Source organism: Crocuta crocuta, unplaced genomic scaffold (genome assembly GCF_008692635.1).
Source record: "Crocuta crocuta isolate KB4526 unplaced genomic scaffold, BGI_CrCroc_1.0 scaffold124, whole genome shotgun sequence".
Lineage (NCBI taxonomy): Eukaryota > Metazoa > Chordata > Mammalia > Carnivora > Hyaenidae > Crocuta > Crocuta crocuta.
Genome location: NW_027551573.1, coordinates 5,218,604 through 5,232,171, shown reverse-complemented (window position 1 = coordinate 5,232,171; position 13,568 = coordinate 5,218,604). Strand labels below are relative to the sequence as shown.

The 13,568-nt window shown below is 37.5% G+C and overlaps 1 protein-coding gene across 1 annotated transcript in view; it reads right to left on the bottom strand.

Moving 5' to 3' along the window:
* RPGRIP1L (RPGRIP1 like) overlaps positions 1 to 13,568 on the bottom strand; it is a 92,471-nt gene that overhangs the window by 67,858 nt on the left and 11,045 nt on the right. The window contains exons 4-6 of the mRNA XM_077751334.1: positions 12,299 to 12,401; positions 10,829 to 10,972; positions 1,844 to 1,949 (exon numbers count right to left, since the gene is read on the bottom strand). Of these exons, the coding sequence (XP_077607460.1) occupies positions 1,844 to 1,949; positions 10,829 to 10,972; positions 12,299 to 12,401 (353 nt within the window). The remainder of the gene's footprint in view (positions 1 to 1,843; positions 1,950 to 10,828; positions 10,973 to 12,298; positions 12,402 to 13,568) is intronic.

The following is a 13,568-nucleotide window of genomic DNA, read 5'->3' as shown; positions in this document are numbered from 1 at the left end:
TTTCTCTTGTTTTTTTTTTTTTTTTTGTACTGTTTACTTACTTTTGAGAAAGCATAAGCTGGGGAGGGGAAGAGAAAAGGCGACAGAGGATCTGTGCTAATAGCACAGAGCCCGATGTGGACCTTGAACCCACCAACCACCAGATCACAACCTGAGCCGAAGTCAGATGCTGAACCTACTGAGTCACCCAGGTGTCCCCACTTTTCTTTTTTATAAATAAAAAAAGGTGATGATGATATTAAAGTCTTTTCATAGAAATCATGACCATAACATGTAATGGCTCATATCCTAATTAAAATCACTTAAGTTCTGGGGTGCCTCCGTGGCTCAGTCGGTTGAGCGTATGACTTTTGATTTCGGATCAGATCATGATCTCATGGTTGTGAGATGGAGCCTGGCATTGGGCTCTGCGTTGGAGGTGGACAATGCCTAAGATGCTCTCTCCGCCTCTCCCCTGCCTATGTGTACGCACGGCATACACACCCTCTCTCTCAAGAAGAAAAAAAAAGATAAACATCTGAACTGAAGTTCTTCAATCATTTAAAAGAAACATAGGTATTGAGTCACGGGAGTTCAATTTTTGGTAATCTTGGTATTATTAGAACACATTATCTTTAACCACCTTTTCCTGGACTTCCTACCTCATTCGTTGAAGCTGTTGGTCTGAACCTCTTAAATTTTTCTTTACCCAATGTCAGTGCACAAAAGAGGAGCCTGTGCTATAGGAGACACTAGCTACTGGTGGTACTGGAAGAAATACCTGGCATCACTGTTAAATGAAAGTCAAGTGGTCAAAGTGACAGAAGAACGAAATGTCACTTTTTATTTCCTTTCCTAATTTCCCATGTTGAAAATGGCCCTCGGCTCCATGTTTTCTTAATTTCCCTCTTGTATCTATGGGTAGCCAGTGCTATTGACTCCACTCTCCGACTAGCCTTCTCTCTTTCATAAGCTCTCATATTTACATGGAAGGCAGTTACTACTTTGCATTTAAGGAAGCTCCTGCAGGATGGAAAGCACACACCAGAGTACAAGTTTAAAAACATTTACCTAATTTGAGAGTAAATTTAGGCTTCCGATGACCCTATGCTTTCCATCAACTTACTGCTTTCCTGGTCGCAGCACTTCAAAGAAACTACTGCTTCATATGAATTGTGTTCATCTGGAATGTTTGGGAGTTCATTAATTCCAGAACCTACGTTAATTATGCAGTGCCAGTCAATAGGAGCCTTCCGCTGGCACATTCCTGTGGGGCCACGATCTTGTTAGAGTGGCCAGGGGGGTGAAGAGTGCCTAGTATTGTCGACCTGAATGATGAAGAAGTAAAAGAAGTACCCTGGTAGCTGACATGATGGCTATTCAAATATTTTGTGATAACGGGACATAGCGCCAAAACCAAACACATCAGAGAAAGATGGAATGAAACCTGATTACTGACCTATTTATAACCTGTTCTGTCTTGGCTATTTCATAAATGCTTAGAACTGAAGAGATATGCAAATATGTCTAACCCTTCAGTGCTACGTGCCCATATGAATTCAGATAAAAGGAGTTAAAAATACATTTTCTTGGCATGAGATAATTTATGATAAACATGTCTATTATTTTAAGATGACATAGATATTTATAAACAGCCCAACTGGTTAGTTATTTCTTTAGCTATTAAGTTATAAATTACAAAGAAGACATGAAGTGAAAGTATACATGTGTAAGAATAAAAAGAGCATCTTTAAAAAAAACTTTTTAGTGTTACAACCATTCTGTTTAAAATAATATAACATAAACACTCTCTTTGAACCTTTGTATCTATGTATCACCGTAATAAAATAAATGATCACAGTACCTCTTGAAGCTGAATAAACTTTCCTTCCAATACTGACAGAGCATTGCTCTTCTCCACTAGTTGTTTATGAAGCTTAATCATTTCTACATTGTCCCGAATGTTTGACCTTCAACAGCGTGTTTAAGAAAAAGAGAGAGAGAGAGAGAGAGTAAAAAAATGCAAGGCAAAAGAAAACAACGTGTGGTGGAATCAAAACTTTTCATTAAAAAGTTACCTAGGGAAAATTCACACACTTGCTTCTCAGTCACTAAGGTTTTTGGTGTATCCTATCATACACTTAGGATAGATGCATTATTTAAAGCCAACCAGTCATTGCTCTTGAACTCTCACAAATTCACAGATTCTCCGAGTCTGCAGGGAGACCCAAATTTGATGACTTGTGTCGCTTCTACCACAGCTTGTAATCTGCGCTTAAAACCATTTTACAGCGTCCTGAAAGATGGTGCAAAAGGAGGTCAGCCTACGGCACAGCGATTGTTCTGCCCCGCACTTCAGGCTCATTTTAAGGAGGACTATCATACTACTACTTTTCTCTAAGACAAAAATATGCAATACAGCCACTCATCTTCCCACCTCTCCCTTGAAACAAATGGTATCATAAGATTATCATTTATTGGAGTTTCCTCCTGGAGTTTCCACTTTTCAAAATATTTCCCAAAAAAGTGACTTAGCATTTTATACTAATAATGCCCAAAGCTGGCATTTAAATATGTTGCAGATGTGCCTTTAGCTGTAAGAGATCATTTAACGTCCACAGGGTATATAGAAACCCTATATGCTGCAATACTAGTTTGTATTTTTCCTACTGAGATTAAAGCAAATGTAGAATTTAACAGGAAGATCTTGTTAAAGGTTAATCATAGATCTAAATGAATACCCGTTTTCAAAAGGCATTTACTTTCCTGACAGAGAAAGGTTCTTTAATTTAATACGTTTTACCTCCAAAAGTATTTTAAAAATCGTGAGGCTCAGTTTTAGGCTTCACTTTTTTTAAAAAAAAGTAAACATAAAAATTTTAGATTCAGAAAATTATTTCAGGGTTTCAAGTAAGTAGTTTTACTTCCAAAAACGTATCTAGTGTACGCATATTGGAAAAATTGTCACAATGCCCTACTGGAACCAGAGAACGGGCTACAAAAGCTCACACATCTGTAAACCAGCTGAGGACTTGAAATACTTAATTTTCCTCTTTGATATTTGAAAGTTCATTGTATTTTGGCATCGGACAGTTAGTTGTCCTCACACAGAAGATAAACAAGTCCAAGGACCTGGATCTTACCCAGGATACAGTCTTAACACAATGTTAAAATAATTCTGTGCCTAAAACACGCTAACTGGTAGTTAGCACACATTGAGCAGTCTCTCACTATTATTCCCCACTGCGTGGTCTGTGCTCGCTAAAAACATGAGAACGCGAAGGAGGAAGACATTTGAAACAAGTCTAATAAAGAAGGTATTCACTTTTTTTTCATAATGAGAAGTCAAAACAGAGCTTCCTCTGTTTTCCTCAGAATTATTTGGTTTGACTCCTCAACAGTGAGTGACAGTTGTTATATAGAAGGACAGAATCCTTTTCAAAGAATTTCAAATCTTTTCTTATATGTTCAGTTGTCTCTGATATTTTATTCTTCTGGGTTTTAAGGATGCTAATATTTTCAAGAAAGTATACACATATACGTTTGAGTAATAATACCTACTTAATGATATTAACAAAGAATTAAGTCCTAATAACCCATTTCGCCACATAGGGTCACAGAAAATAACAGGTTTTAATTCTGAATTTCCTGTGCAAGGCAAAGACTGGTACGTGTCTTTCAAAAATGCTCAGGGTGGTTTAACGGGTGGATGCTTCCTTGAATATTTTCCTTAAACTCCTTGAAGACCAAACTTCTCATTCAAAATACTGCCAAGAAAAGTGACTTGGTATTTTCTGCCTGTAATGCCCAACAGGTGGTAACGAGGACGACTGAGATGGTTAGAAAACAACGACAATCACGCGGTGCTTTCTACGGAAGTGAGTTTGCACAGAGAGCACACCTCTTCTGGCACAGTGCAACACCTGCGGACGTCTTTAATGATTATTTCCCAGTGTCAGTTTTAGGGGCTTTATCCAGGAGTCATGATCATGATTAGATGGTTTTGAGGGTAACACTGAGCAGGAAAGGCTGACTGGCTGTTCTGCCGCGAGCGCTAAGACACAAAAAGATCAAAATCTACAATGTGATAAATGTGGTCTGGCCTCTAGGAAGGCGTACAATGAAAAATCGTCTCTGACCTGCCAACTGACTCAACATCCTTATGTAGATGAAATATGATAAAAGAAGGAGGGTGGAAATGAGAGGACAAGACGGAAGGGGATGCCACAAGAAGCTCACAAGGAATGTGAGCATGATAAGACGCAAGAGGGGGTGAGTGTCGGTGCTTAGGGGCGTGGCCTAGACCTCTACGCACTAGGAGGAGGGCCTCAGGTAAGTTTCCTTTGCAGAACAGAGATGGGGCTCATGTTAAGTGACCGCCACATCCTACTTTCTTGCCCTGTTTCATGCACTGTGATGGGGACGTCAAATCTTCAGGAGGATGACGTTCTAACAGAAAGAACAATCCATGGTAAAAAATATTCAGAGGAACTCTGACAGTCATGCAGCAATTCATACATGCTACATTACACATGGTGAAATGATCTGCAAACAGATATCAAGCAGACTAATTATGTGCTTTGTAAAAATAAATTTCTCAAATTTTTCAACAAGGATTTTGAAAAAAAAAACAACCTTGGACAATTAAGTTGGAAAATGCGGTTTCTTTTCTTTTTCTTGTTTTCTTTTTTATAGACACATTATTTAGAATTACGATCAAATCTTCTAAAATGATTGGAAGAGTTGTTGGTCCATCTCTAGATTAAAAACAAACTGAAATAAATTAGATTTTATGTTGAAAAAAGTAATCCAGTTCAACAACCTATGTGCCAAGTTTCCCTCATATAATTGGAAACAGTCAAGCAATAAACTCTGAAAAAGGAATTTCTAATGGAAGCCTTGAAAACACTTGACTCCGGCTTTGCTACTGGGTGCCATAATAAATCCAGAAACTTAAAACCTCAGATATACTGGAGAAGAAAAAACTTTCAGTGGAGCTATGTAATGTATAGTCTAATATGAAATCTTAAGAGGCAAAAATCTTTCCTCCAGTGAAAGTTTCTTATACTTCATTCCCCGGGCACATAACTCTCTCGCCCCATCCACCGAGCCCCCATCCCATTTCACTCTTTGTTACAGTAAAGATTATGAAGGCTAAAGAAAGCCTCTTGGTGTTTTTGAGGCAAAAATGTTATAATGTAGTATTTAACACCATTTAAAAGAGAGGGCTGTAGAATACAGAAGCTAGGCAACGAGATTCTGGAAAGTAGTTGAGTAAAATATTTATGGCAGAATGGAGAGGCTCTTTTTGAATAATAGTTTTAGGCTGACTAAACTTGGGGGATAAGGTTGAAAACAGCCTTAAAATTAAAACACCTCTACAGTCCTTTTTTTTTTTCTTTTAAACAGTGGCAGACATTCTATAAGTTTATTGTTACAGGTAACGTAGGTCATTGATAGCTTTTACTAGGGATACAAAGATAACAGGCGCTAGCAATGTAACAATACAGAGTAAGATTACAGAAGGTTGCTAGTAAATTGAATGGAATAAGCTTTACTAAAATAGCTGAGGGAAGTCTATTTGAAACGTAATGGTTTTAACTCAAAACTGCTCCCTGACTTCATAGGTGAAAATAATGCTGTTTTAAGATTGCATAAAGGAAAAAACTCATCTGTTTATGTTTATTTGTCTCTGGATCATACCTTTCTTGTTGTGGTGGGTCAAAATAGAAGTCAGAGCTCAGTATTTTTCTACTCTGAGCACCCACAAGGAATGGAGGGAAACATTTACGTCAAGCCCCACATGCGTATACCCACTCTCTTATGAAGACGGAGGAAGCACTCCGAGGGGCTGGTGGGGGACAGGAAGACCTGAAATCCTCGCTGATTTTCTTAAAAGGATCATTTTGAAGATCAAGTTTAATGGATTCCAAAGATTCCAAATAGTAGTGGGAATCTGAGAATTGTATTTAATATATCAAAAAGCCCAGTGGGAAATGTAGATTTACCAGCCACTGAGTTGCAAAAGTGAAGGTTTTGTATTGTTTTTATTTTCTGATAGAAATATACCAGGTCAGTCCAATAACACGGGCTGTCTCACAGTTATCAGAAGCAGTGATTGGCACGATCTAGGTCTTTGATGACTAAAAGACAAAAACCCACTAGGTTGATTAAATTAATAAATGCCGCTTGTTTGGCAGACAAAAGCCTTCAGAGACAAGAGGTCCCCAGGAATAAAAGTAGCTGCTGTTTAAAAGGTAGGGAACTACTTCCCCGTTTCAATCGCTTCATTTCACAGTTGAGGTAGCTAACTGAGGCTTAGCGAAGGAAGGAATCTGGCCAGAGTCCTTAGGTGAGGGAGCCGACAGTCACATTCAATTCTAAAAGATAATTCTTCCCCCTCTTCTAAGAGGTCTCTTTCCTCTGAGATGTTCCACATTTTAGCTTTCTCTCCACTCTCAAGTATGCACTAACACACTAGTTTTACTATTAACTGTGACAATTTCTGTGGTTCAGATAAAGTGCTGAGAAAAGAAGTCAAGCTGCCATCACAGGAAAATCTTAATATCACGATAACATTAGTAATATTAAGACAACATTAATAATAGTAAGATATTAATAATTAACAATATTAATATTATTAAGGTATTAATAATATTAAGATATTAATAATAAAAAACACAGGATGAAAGAAATGGTATTTGTGTGTGATACTTTTCATCGTGCCAATTCTAAGGTATTCAGAACAATGTTACAAGCTTGGTGGATATGTTTTTAAAAAATGACAGATCACCTGCCTGTAACAATAATGTGTTTATCCCTGGCCCCAGTTACCCTTCCATCCGAGGACCAGATGTGCCCTCTAAATTAAGGGGCCAGGCAATCAGACAAATACAAACTGAGGGGTGTTCTGCAAACAACTATCAATGGGCCGGAAATGGGGAACCACTCCAGAATAATGAAAAGCTAAAAAGACTTGACAATTAAATTCAATGTATGATCCCTGAATGGATACTAGATCAAAACAAAGCGAAACAAACCACAACCAGCTATTGAAAAAAAAAGGGGGGGGCTACTAAGGGGTACAACTGGGAAATTTGAATGTGGACTGTGTATGAGATAATGCTACTGTACTGTTAAATGTCTTGAATGTGACAGCCATGCCGTAGTTATGTAGGAGGAGACCTTTGTTCCCAGAAGATACTTAGAAGGTAGACAGAGGGTGAAATGATACATGCGCCTAACTCTCAGACTGGGGGCGGGAGGCAGGGAGAGAGAGTAGAGAGGAGGAAGAAGAAGAGACAAGGGCTCCTACGCAGAATGTGGAACTGGCTTGTGTCATTCACCAAGATGCAAAGGGGTGAAAGGCACGCGAGCGTTCACACCACTATTCCTACAACTTTTCCGCAGGTTTGTAATTTTTCTAAATAAAAAGCTGGGGAGGAACTTGAGAGTGCCAGGAAGTAATCCTGTATGTGCTTAGAGGGGAAAGATGGAGCCCCTAAAGCTAAGCTGTTTCTGACACTCATGGCTGCAAAAGGATTCTCTGTTTTCAGATTTGACGGTCGGCTGTCAACCAAAGGGAAGAGGGCGAGTCAAGAGTGTCTGGAACATTTATAGGTTAAATTTCCTCCACTGGGATATTATGGAACTTACATGATTTTTAATTAAGAAGGTAAACACCCTAACATTTACTTTAAAAAAAAAAAACAACACTTAGTACAAACCAGTTACACATTTGGTAAGAGTATAAATATTTTTGGAGTTGAAAAAGCCAATAAAAGGTAAAATCATTCTGATTTTAATGTTCATGTACATGTGTTCACTGGTTACTGCTTTGCATTTAATTTAAGACGGCCTTTTTAATAAGCAGAAAATGTGCATTTTTATATTGTTTAAATTTTAATATGGATTTTTGTTCAAAACAACACAGACATTCAGGCTACTTGTAAATGATACAAGATTTTTTGCTAATGAGGCATTATGTAGAACATATGCAAAAATCACAACTCACTCTTCCAAAATAGACCACAATAACAGGAAAAAACATGATTTTAATAAAAAACAACAGCACTGGGCTTTTACTTCAAAGCAATTAAGGGCTTTGGATAACCAAAAGTTTATGTCAAGTTGATGCCAAACCAAACTGGGCTATTAAACACATACTATGAAGAGTTTCTGTAATATTCTATGAAAAGGCTCTTTGCCATAAATATCAAGCACTGCACTCTGAAGATTACAACTACGTTAGGTTCATGTTTGAGAACAAGGAGCCCAACATCCTGATCAGACTTCTAGAATTTCAAATTTGAAATAATGTATCCGTGAAAGAGAAGTTTAAATATGTTTTCCATTTTGTGATTTTTCTTTACAGTAAATTATACCAAGTTTTATATTCTCCCCAACATTTTTTTCAACAGTTTTCCATTAGTCTCAAAAAATTGCTGTGACACATAAAATTCTGAGCTATGTGTAAACATACAAGAAAAAAAGACTTAAAGACTTTTATTGGAAGTCATTTCTTCAGTTTTCAACAACTGTATTTCAAGGAACAATATGCTATTTACTAAAGGTACCCTTTCTTTCGAAGCAAATAACATGTATTTTTCAATTTTACACAATCAGTGAGGTGGGGTAGAAATCAGTTTATTTCTTTGGCCTCTGCAGCAAAAGTTCCGTTACCTGTAATACTCATTTTGTCTCTACTTCTAATTCTCGATGTGACAAAAGAGACTGCTTTTGAATGAGGGCCGTAGTTAGCTGTTATGGTAAAGTCTGGGTGCATATACTGGTGTCTCTTGCTGACAATCTTCGTAGGAGAAAACACGCATACGTGCCTATCTATTTCTTCTGCTGTTCTAGTCCTAGGATTGAAGGACTTTGGGATTTCCATTTCGATGAACTGAACCTTCTAGTTCCTGGATGATCATATCCCTTTGGATGAGGGAAAGGGCCAACACAGTATGCATCTTACTCTGGGAATTTAGGAAGTGTAACAGAGAAAGTGGTCTCTAATAACCTTGTACTCAGCTGTTGAGTAAAGGTGGTAAGGATGGGCTGGCTCTAAGCTTGGGCTTGGTCTAAGTATAGAATTTTCACATTTAGATAATATCTTAAATACGGTTGTTGGCAATTTATTAAGATCACATTTGGTGTTGGGGTCTGGTCCTTTAGCACTGTTCCTCACAAGGAACCATGTCTTGCTTTTCCAATCAGACCAAGTCTAAACCAGTTCTTCCTGGGAGAACATAGATGACTTCTAGGGATTCAAGCTGGTTCAAATTCAGGGTTCAAATTACATCCCCTAACATAATTCCCAAAGATTCATGTTTCTTTTGCCCTGCCCTTAGAAGGGTATTTAAATATCATTAAGTATATAGAATTTCATTATATAATTTAATTAAATTTTATATGTAACTTTTCAGGAACGGAAATTATCAGAGAGAATACTAATCTTTTGAGTCTCTGAAATATAAAGCTTCTTGTATAGTTTCAGCCCACTTTATTGTTCTTAAAACAAGTCTCCTAGGCATGTTTTCCTAGTTTTTTCAAATGTTACCATGTCAGGTTAGTTTGGTAAAGGGGGATTAAACTCTAGATCTGAAATGAAAAACTAGAAAATCCTACAGGTTTTTCTAAATGGAACTTAGCCACATAAGCATGATGTCATATACACTGGATAGGGGGAAAAACAAATAGAGGCTCTAGGTCTGGTTTGAAAGACCTTAAGAGAGAAACGAGAGACCTAAGAGATCCCAAACGCAATGTGTAGACCTCATGTGGCTTCCAATTAAGACAGACAGGAGAAGACAGCTTCAGGGAAGTTTAGAGAACTTCAAGGTATTACAGAATACTAAGCAACTACAATTAATTTTGTTAGCTGTGATAACGGCATGTGCTATGTGAAAAAAATTTCCTATCAGAGATTTAGATTGGAGCATTCCTAGGTGAGATGACATCCTATCTGGCTGAGGCTGATTAATTCAAGAAAATAAAAGGTGAAGGGACAGGTGAAATAAGACTGGGAACTTGTTAGTGATTATGTGAGCTAAGTGATGGGTACCTGGCAATTCAACATACCACTCCCTCTCTTCTGGGTCTCCTTGGTATGAAAAAAGAAACAGGAAAGAAATGGAAATGAAAAAAAAAAAAAAAAGAAAGGAATGAAGGAGAGGAGATCATTCGAGAAAGAATATGGTAAGAAAATAGAGTCTTGCTGGAAATGCAGAGTGGAAATGCAAAATGAGAGTGGTGTTAGGAACCGGATATGACAAAGGAGGACGGGAAAGAACATTCTGTATGTTGCAAAACATCGAAAGTGGAGATGCAGCAGGGAGACTAGTGAAGGGCTCCACTGTCGTCCATAACAACCAACAGAACTTGAAGCAAAGTTTGAATATTAGGAGAGGTAACAAGCATCTTTTTGGGGTAAAAAAAAACAAAAAAACCAAACCACCTGGTAATGTATTTTGGAGCTTACTTTTCATGTTGAGAAAAAATTTAAATGAGGCTGGACTTATTCATGAGACATCCCAACAGCTGGGTCCTCGTCACATACCTTTCTCTTGGTGGGTACAATCGAATGGCATCAGAACTTCCAACAGTTATGGTAAATGCCCCAAAGGGGCCAAAGAATCGGGGAACAGGATGAGCCCCAGAGTAGGTGAGGGAGAAATGTCCTTACACAGAGTTGTTGATAGCAGTTAGTAGGTCTAGAGCAGGCTTCTATGAAGAATGTTAAGTGAAAACACGATTTCTCAAATGGACTAGACCTATCCTTCCACGGCACATGATAAAGTATTTTAAACTAATTTTGACCTTATCAGAGTGAGATTTGGTCTTAACATACCTTTGATCTGTAGCCTGCTGTTCTCGAAGCTGAAGAAGAGATAACTCAATTTCATTCTCTTTTCTCCTCAACTGAGTTTTCAGGATCTCAGCCAAGTGCTCTAACTCTTCTATCTGGCCTCTCTGTGACTGAATAACATTTTCTCTGAAAGAAAAGAAACTTTACAAGAATTTGTAGCTTGAGGAAAAATCTGCAGTATTTAAGATCAGTATAAAGAAAGTCCTTCATAATAAAGAGCAAGCAAAAGTTAAAAATTTTAGCTTAGGTGCCTCTGCACATAGTGAATAGTAGATTAGATGTGACGATTTAGAAGCACATATGGAACAATTCAAAATACTGCTTTTTATATAATACTGTCTTAGGCAATAACCTGGACTTTGGTTCAATTCAGTTCAGTAAGTATTTATTGGTTACCTACTCTGCTCTCCACAACCTGGTCATCTTCAGATAATTTACATGCTTTCATTCTTTCCTATGTATACCTGCATAGATCACTCAAATGAACACTTCAAGGTGGGTGAGAGAGAGAGAGAGAGAAAGAGAGAGAGAGAGCAAGAAACTTGCAAACCATAACAGAGGTTTTTTGCATGTATTTATTTCTCTCTCCCATGTTTGGAAGCAACCCAGTGTAATGAGCCTCAGGAAACTGGAATGAACCCGTTTTTCAGCCAATGAGCAGGTGACAAGATCAGGTATAATCTTTTGGTTTTATTCCTTTACAGGCTAGTCATGGCTGTAACTGGTATTTAAAATATCCAAAAGAAACAGTTTGAAGCTCGCACTATTCTTAAGCAACTGTCTAATGTGAGATGCTTTGTTTGATGTTTCCTTTCCTCATTTAGAATTATTATTTCTTGATGATCCAGGGAAAGGCCTGTAGATAAGGTGAAGCCTTATCTTCACTGGCCCAGTGACTCACAGACAATGAAGCCAGGAGGCTTTGATTAACTGGAGAGGTAAGCGAAATGTGGCAGAAGTAACTTTTTCGAAATCAGAGTATGATGAAGAATGCAGTACTGTAGAATCACAGTGAAACAAAATCTGAAATCCATATGTAGTTGATAACTGCAAACTTTTAAGCCACTCCCTCCAATTCTTTTTTTTAAACCACAAAAAAGCTAATTAATTCAGGATTTAAAAAAATTACCTGTGATTTTTTTGAGAATGGAAACGCTGCCTCTAAAGCTTATACTATTCTAAATGACTGGGCTTTATGCCATTCCTTTGGGGAGAAAACTATAGTACAGAGACTATACCCCTCCATTGATGCAGTTATTTAAGTTGCTCATTTGCCTCATTTTATTGGAAACATGTTCTATAGTATCTGTTCTGACCCCACCGATCAAGATGTAGAGCAAATTATTTGTACATAAGCCAATTGGTGTTTAAAATAAAGGAAAGGGAGGGATCAAAAAAGACATCATCAATCAATAAATAAAGTTCTAAAATGACCACAAAAAGAATACATACAAATTTCTTATTTCTCCTCTGGCTTCTTCAAGTAAACTGTTGCCATGTTTTGTAAGCATGGGTTGTAGAGTTTCTGCTATGTCAGCATCTTGGAATCTAATACCTAAAAGTCAATCAGCAAGATGATAAAAGTGAAATTAATAAAGAAAGACTCTTGATTTGCTAACATAAAGAAATTTGTAATATAAGAAAATTTCCACAGTACTGAGAGATATGTGCTTGATAGTGCAGAGAATTAGAAATCCACTGCCCAAGGAAGTATCATTGGCATCAAGTGTACATAGCAGCAAGTACTGCCCATTAAACAAATCTGACTATGGAAACCCAAGGACCTAGAAATAATTTGATTCAAGTTAGATTTGTAACTTTCATTCTGAAAGAACCAAAGTCTTCAATTCAGGGCTTTATGATATACACTAAAGTATGAAGGAAAGAGATTTCAAAGACTTAACTTTTTTTTTTTTCATATTTGGGATATAGATTTTTTTTTTAAANTCGAACCCACGAACCGCGAGATCATGACCTAAGCGAAAGTCAGACGCTTAACCGACTAAGCCACCCAGGCGCCCCGGGATATATTTTTTTTTAATTTTCTTTTTCTTATTAAAGTTTTTAAATGTTTTATTTATTTTGGGGAGATAGAGAAAGACAGAGTGCGAGTGGAGGAGGGGCAGAGAGAGAGGGAGACACAGGATCAGAAGCAAGCTCCAGGCTCTGAGCTGTCAGCACAGAGCCTGACGTGGGGCTCAAACCCACAAACCGTGAGATCATCACCTGAGCTGAAGTTGGGTGCTTAACTGACTGAGCACCCAGGCGCCCCTGGATATAGATTTAAAAAATTTTTTTCCATTAGCCATTCACATTCTTTGCTCTTACATTTTGAACCTTATCTTCATTTGTGTGACTCACAGATACTGTGAATGTAAGTCAAAATGTTCCCTCCTCTTTGGTTTATTATCTCAGTACGAAAACCCACATTTAAACAAAGGTAATTCACGAGGTGATCATCAATGAGATTCATTTAAATAAAATATTTTGCTGCAGCCCTTAATGTATAGTTTTTCTTATAAAAATAGTTACACGAAACTTTACAAGTCTAGTCCCGTTGTCAAAAATGAGACATGATTTTAATCACATGATTAGATTACACTTATAAAATAATTAAGTTACTAGAGTTTCAGGGAGATGAAATATGACAAATAATTTAGATTTTTAATGGAGCATAGTATCAGATACACAGTACATTTAAAATTCTTTCTTGGCTGGGTGG